Here is a 6993-nt window from a genome sequence, read left to right as displayed (position 1 = left end):
AGCTCAAAGTGCCCAGTGATTCTGGGCTTCACTATGCTGGAGGTAACATTAGCAATACTGGGCATTGCTACCTCCTGAACAGCCATATGTTACTCTTCTGCCATGTTCACAGGAAATTGAATGAGTGCTTGAATATTGTTTGTATCCCTTGCTTCCCTCAACCTTCTGTGAAATGTTTTCTCAGGTTCGGGGTCAAAGCCGTTGAGTCTGTCCTGGCGTCTGACCCTACGCATTCAATCAAAGTTTCTAAGATTAGAGCAACAATCATGTAACGTTAAACTAGACGAAATAAACAATTAAAGCAAAAACTAGAAAGTAGTTTATATACAAGTCCCCGGCAACGGCGCCAAAAACTTGTTGATCCCAAACGCACACGCAAGTATACGTGGTCGACAAGTAATATAATGATAAGTTGAGTGTCGAACCCACAGAGACTTGTGTAAACTACTCACGGAATTACTAAACAAAGTTCAATAATATGATTATATTATACTACGATTCTAAATAATAACTAATTTATCAAGTAACAAGTTGATTGTTGTGTATTCAGTAGAGACAAATATTCCAGGGTTGTGATCGATTCACCATTCGTATTGTGTTCTAATTAACTCTCCCTTTCATATAATTCACTCATGGTTGCTAATTAATCGATAAATGCTCTCATGGCCTTCTCCCGAAGTACTACTCACCTATTCTCAATAGATTAACGCCTATATTCCTATGAAATCAATCTATTAAGAACGCATTAAGATCACGATATTTAATTAAGCACGTTGACTAGGTATATTCCTATCCTAACCACAAATTCGCTCCCCCTAAGGGTTAAGATCATGCTCTCTTCAATTCTTCTCTAATCTAAACACGGATTTCCCAAGCATAGCATAGATAGTAAATAGAACCTAACTGTTGGCCAGACAATTAAGCAATTAAACACAGAATTGAAGAAACAACCATATGTTGGTGAATTATATTCAAGGTTAAGTTAATATCAAACAACAATATTCATGGCTAAATCACAACCCCAGAACAATGGGTGTTTAGCCACTCATGAAGTAATCAAATAATTGCATAATTGTTGAATCAATTGAAAATACTAGAAAAGATGAAGAAATCTGAGAATTCTCTGCTTCCTCATGATCCCGTGTGTGTTTTTTACTCCCAAGTGGCGTCTCCCCCTTCAAAAATAGGTTTAGTCTTGCTTTTATACGTGTTGGATAGGTCTAGGGCCAAAATAACCTTGTCCCGGGCGAAATAGGATAAAATTCACGTCACCAGCGCCCAGCCCGGCGCCAGGCGCCCTCCATAGCGCCCCCAATTTGTGCATACTGTTTTTGGCACCACAGGTGGCGCCAGGCGCTACCTGTGGCGCCCAACTGGTTTCCTTTTCCGATTTTGTTCGTTTTAGCTTCAATTCTTGCACGTTTTGCCCCCAATTGCTCCCGAATCATTCCTACAAGTAAAAACACTTCAAATTAATATAATTCATAGCATTTAACATCCCAAATTCACGAAACAAGAGTAAGATATGAGGCGATATACATAAAAACATATATACTTTAAGCTAAGCATCAATATTATTGCACTTTGTAGAATTATGGGGAGCAACATCAGTCCCTTACAAGGTAGGGCGAGTTCCCTTTATATAGGAGAGGGAACCTAGCAACGAATACATGTATATCTAATTTATGAAACATGGAGATGTGATGGCTTGACTCAACACCCTAGCATAGGCTAGGGATAGGCTGGCCCTATCAGACTCAACTGCGTGTTCTGGGGGCTTCCCCCCTTTATTTTTATCTCGGTCTCGAATCCGACCATGACAAGCCTCGAAGGAGAGGACTAAGTTGTGACTTCATATCATCGTCGTCTCGAGATATCTTCCCGAGGTGGCTCCATGTCCTCGGAGTCTCGAGGTACCTCCCTGAGATGGCTTGACAGCGGGAAGTCGGGCCCTCTGATTTCACTGCGTACATGCTGCAGCTGAGATATCGAATTGTTAGCCTCCAAAGTAAGGCCAAGAAGGCCGAACTTTGTTAAAATCGTTGTTACCTGCTCGTCTAGCTCGGACTCGCTTTTTTGAGCTTTAGCCAATGCTGTTCGGAGATCCTTAAGCTCCTCTTCTCTCTGACTACAGAGGAGCCTCAAGGCCTTCTCTTCGCCTGAAACCTTCTTGAGCTCGGTTTCTCATTGGCTCAGCTCAGTTCTAAACTTTGCAACGGCCTATGCATGAAACGGAAATATATTAGTCGAAAGAAGACAAGAGGAGAAAAACTTGCAATAGAAAGGGCAGGTCCTTACCCGGATAAGGAGATGTTGAGCCTCTTCGAAAAGGGAGGATGCATCATTAAAGTCGTTGGCATCCTCGATCCCAGCATAGCAACCCTGAAAAGGATCATCTTCGATAACCTTATTTGGGTCGAGCTTCGGTATAGCGTTGGCTTCTTTGATTTCCCCTTCAGAATAAGTTGGCAACGAAAGGGAGTGACCTGTTTTCGCGGCCCCGAGCTCCTCGCTCGGGGCATTCTCATTATCATTGGGGGTCTCGGCATTTACCCCCTCCAGTATAGTTATTGAAGGCAGAGGGTCAATCTCTACCTCCGGAGATGCAGGGGCCTTGCCCGTTTCTCCTTTTGAGGCATCCTCACCACGGGATGATGTGTCCTGTTCAGAAGGCTTGGCGACCTCGACTGGTTTCCTAGCTCGAGTCACCAATGCCGACCCTTCTTCATCATTCTCTTCATCATTCAGGAAGTCTTGGGCCGAGCCTGTGCCCGTTTGAGCATACCTTTTCCACAGCCTTCGGGCGGGAGTTTTCTTTTCCCGAGGGTCTTCGGGTCTCGAGACCCTTTTTCTTTTGTTGTCCTTCTCGAGCTTTGGATTTGAGGACTTGGTTTTTTCCCAAGCGGGGCCGGCCTCATCTCGAACGCATCTCCAAGACCTGCATGAGCAAGCGTGAGTAAGTAAAAACTCCTCCAAAATGTATGAAAAATGTTGAAACTATAGAAAGGCACTCACCGTGGTTCTTGGCCTCCCACTGGACCTTCGCCAATTCATGCCACTTACGCTTGTCGTAGGAAGAACTGGCAGCTAATTTTCTGACCCAATCCTCGAGGTCGGGCACCGCTAGTGGCGCCCAAGCATCGGCTGCCGAAAGAAAGATGAGAGAGTTATGGAAAATGAAAGAACATGAATAGATACAAAAAATACGGACTCCACTTACGGTTAAAGTTCCACCTCTCCCGGAACGGCATTTTTTCCTCGGGGATGATGTCCGAAGTCCCGACTCTAACAAATTGGCTCATCCAACCCCGATCTTTGGTTTCATCCGTGCTGGCGAAGAAGGACTTCGTGGTTCGACGCTGCAGCTTGATGAGCCCTCGGAATAGCTGGGGCCGATACAACCGAACTAGGTGGCTGAGTCCGGGCAACTCGAAATGGAAGTCAGATCCGTGTATAATATCAGATGATCTTATAAAATGATTGAATCAAATACTTGTGGCCTTACATTTATAAATTTAATTGATTAATTTGAAAGTCGGTTTTTTGGGTTAAACAAACCCCTAAACCCAAGAGAGCATCTTATTAAGCCTAAAATGTAAGGGGCCGTTTGGTACAGTGTATAAGAATGGTGCTGAATAAGGTATATTAGCAGGGATTAGTAATGCAGATGTTAGTAGTGCAATCATTAGTTATTATTTCTTATCCATTGTTTGGTGTGGTGTATTAAAATTAAAATGCATTACATAATTTTTAAAAAAATTAGTTGTTTACAAAAATGCCCTCCATATTCTTTAGTTTCAAGACTTTAAGGAAACAAAATTCTTTAACGATGCTAATGCATTAATTAATAGCCTTGGTATTACTAATACTATGATTTGCTATGTATTAGCTATACATAAGATAATACCAAATAGGTTGTATAATTAATATTTATATTAATATATAGGTTGATAAAGTGTGCCAAACAAGTGTGAAATAATACCAAAAGTTAATGCATATACTCTCTCCGTTCACTTTTACTTGTCCACTATACTAAAAATATATTTTCACTTTTACTTGTCCACTATACTAAATCAAAGAAAGACAACATTTTTTTCATGCTTTATCCTTATCATTAGTTAATTATTTCTCAAATAATTTCCTAAGACTTTTGGAAATACTATCATTATTATGGATAAAATTGTAAAATTTATATTTTATTTATTTTTTCTTAAAGGGCATGAAAAGTCAAAAGGTGCCAAGGAAAAGTGAAGGGAAGGAGTATTATTCTCTCTAATGAATCCTATCAAGCTTGGAAAAAAAAAAAAAAAAAAAAAAAATCCTATCAAGCTACCCCTAAATGTAGAGAAAGGGTCAATTTCTTGGGGACGAATAAAAAGCAAACAGTCCTAAACGAGTAGGGCCAGAAAATACATAAATCTATAAAAGCATAATAACTTTTCTGAAAGCTTCGCGGAACAAATAATAATAAAAAAGATCTAATCTTTATCAGTGACAGCAAAGCTAACAGTGATTTCTGCTCCGTCGTGTCTCCGGCGATAAAAATAAAGGGATCAATCACAGAACTCTGCCCAATTCGAAGCCCTAATGGAGAGTCTATTTCGATCAGTGACCGGCGCGAACCCCAGCCTCTCAGACTACGAGGATATCGAATTCTGGTCAAACCCTGAGCGAACCGGGTGGCTCACGAAACAAGGCGAGTACATAAAGACCTGGCGCCGTCGATGGTTCATTCTTAAACAAGGCAAGCTTCTCTGGTTCAAAGACCCTTCGTCCGTCACACGCGCTGCCATTCCGCGTGGAGTTGTCTCAGTTGCCGAGTGCCTCACTGTTAAAGGCGCTGAAGATGTAATCAATAAGCCTTTTGCCTTTGAGCTCTCCACAAGTCGTGATACTATGTACTTCATCGCCGATTCTGAGAAGGAGAAAGAGGAATGGATAAATTCAATTGGCCGATCGATTGTTCAGCACTCGCGGTCTGTTACCGATTCTGAGGTTGTTGATTATGATAGCAGGCCATAGTTATATATGTGAGGTGCATGTCCTATAATCGTTTGAACTATTTTATCTGTTTCTCTTTTTTCAAGTTGTATTTTGCAGACTCTTTAGCATTTGAAGATTTTGTTTGGTTGTATGAAAGTTTATGTTCCCTGAAAACGTTTTCTTTTCGCATCTGTTGGATTAATCAATTGGTTTTTTTTTTTTACCAAAGTTTCTTAATTTCATTGGTAATTTGGATATAACAAGCTCGAATAGAGCTTAATAGATACAGAGGATTCATAGAGCCGACCACAACTATGTTTGTGGATTGAGGTGTAGTTGATTGATAGGTTAATGGATTTTCATTCCTAAGATTCGCAGGATTCGATCAAGTGGAAACATTACATTTTTCATTTCATTCATAGGATAACTGTACTGAAGTGATGTGGTGGGTTAGACTGTGCAACAGTAATTAGTCTAGCTTATCCCTTTTCTTTTTGACAGAGAAAATTTTAAATTTCTATTCCTTCTTTCCTCTGTTAGGATTTGTTGGATGACTTGAAATGAATGGTAATTGCTTATGTATGATGCATGAAAATGTAACTCTTTGGAGGTTTGCTGCAGCGCGACCCTTGGTTAATTTGAAAGGTAGTTCATTTCAGTAGTAGTTGAAAAAGTACCTTCATGACTGTGGGCTTCTGTTTCTAAGTTATCCTTACAAAGTGTATAAATGTGGTCTACATAAACTAAATTTGCCATTGAAAAGGGGTAACTTGCAGACCACTGCTCTAACAGAGAAGGAAATGTTGATATTAAAACGAAGAGCAAAGAGATTCATCAGTTACTTTCATGTGAAGCAAAAGATCTGTAGATTCAGGCTCTATTCTTTCTTCATCTTCATCGGTATGGCTGCCGCCTGCCTGTTACAACTTATTCCAGTTCTGAGAAACTTTTCTCTTATAGCTGGTGTTCCCAGTTCTAAACATGTAACATCCGTTCTATCCCTTGGCAATTGTTCCATTAAGACTCCAATATCTAGACCATAAACTTTTTTATTGTTCTTTTCCCCTCTATTTAGAAAAGTTTTCAATAAAAAAACAAAAGTCTTTGGCCTTTAGAACAACCTTCGGACTTCTGTTCAGAACAGAACTTCTAAAAGACATCTATCGAAATACAAATTTGTTCTTTGGAAAACTTATTATAAGGACATATCCAACAAACTTACTCCAAAATTGCCCAAAACTGTCATTTCTGTTCTGGCTGTTGGCACTGAACTCTCTGGCCTGCAGTCCCTGCATTCTTTGAATAGCATAGATTGGTTCGTGATTTGCATCGACTGATCTGGGAATGCCATTTGTACAATGTTTTGAAGATCCGATCATCTTAACTGGTCAAACAGTTGGTGCCGCCCCTGTATTAAAAATGATTTCAATGTTACACATCCCTTGTGTTTATTCCTCAGCACCTTTTCCGTACTCTGGAGATTTGGAAAACTATCACTAGATTTCATACAACAGAATGAACTACTGAATTTGGACGTAAGATTTAGATAACTCATTCAGTTCTTTTTCTTTTATTTTTTCCTTATTAAGTAAGAGCTACACTGCAGGCTTATTGACAGTAAAGGCATATGTTCTTCTTTTGGGAACCATCTGTATTGTACTTGGTTGTGTACCTGGAGATGTCGTGTGGTTCCCCTAAAATCAAGCTGAACTGACTCAAAGAGTTTCTCCATTGTGATCCTGAGAAGTTCTTGCCAAACCAAAGTCACTTAAAGGGGCACTGGAGTCCCTGGTGAAAAGAAATTGATTGGCTTATAGATCACGGTGATGATCATCATTTCGAAGTGGTTGTGAAGGTAATTCACAATGAAAGCCACAATGATTGTGATTATTCTGTTCTGGATTTTGTCAATAGCATTTGACCCTTCTATGGGTAGAGGACATTACCGATCCATAGTAGGTTGGCATTAAGGTATACTTGGTTGAATGATAGATATGACTCCCCTCTGGG

At 40.2% G+C, this 6993-nt stretch overlaps 1 protein-coding gene across 1 annotated transcript; it reads left to right on the top strand.

The window, feature by feature from the left end:
• Nucleotides 1–4412: 4412 nt before the first annotated feature.
• LOC109210199 (pleckstrin homology domain-containing protein 1-like) lies at nt 4413–5206 on the top strand. Its single transcript, XM_019373574.1, has one exon. The coding sequence runs from the start codon at nt 4588–4590 to the stop codon at nt 5020–5022; it is 435 nt and encodes a 144-aa protein (XP_019229119.1). The 5' UTR covers nt 4413–4587; the 3' UTR covers nt 5023–5206.
• Nucleotides 5207–6993: the final 1787 nt, after the last annotated feature.

Source organism: Nicotiana attenuata, unplaced genomic scaffold (genome assembly GCF_001879085.1).
Source record: "Nicotiana attenuata strain UT unplaced genomic scaffold, NIATTr2, whole genome shotgun sequence".
Lineage (NCBI taxonomy): Eukaryota > Viridiplantae > Streptophyta > Magnoliopsida > Solanales > Solanaceae > Nicotiana > Nicotiana attenuata.
The sequence above is the reverse complement of the archived record's forward strand: the minus strand, read 5'-3'. Positions and strand labels throughout refer to the sequence as shown.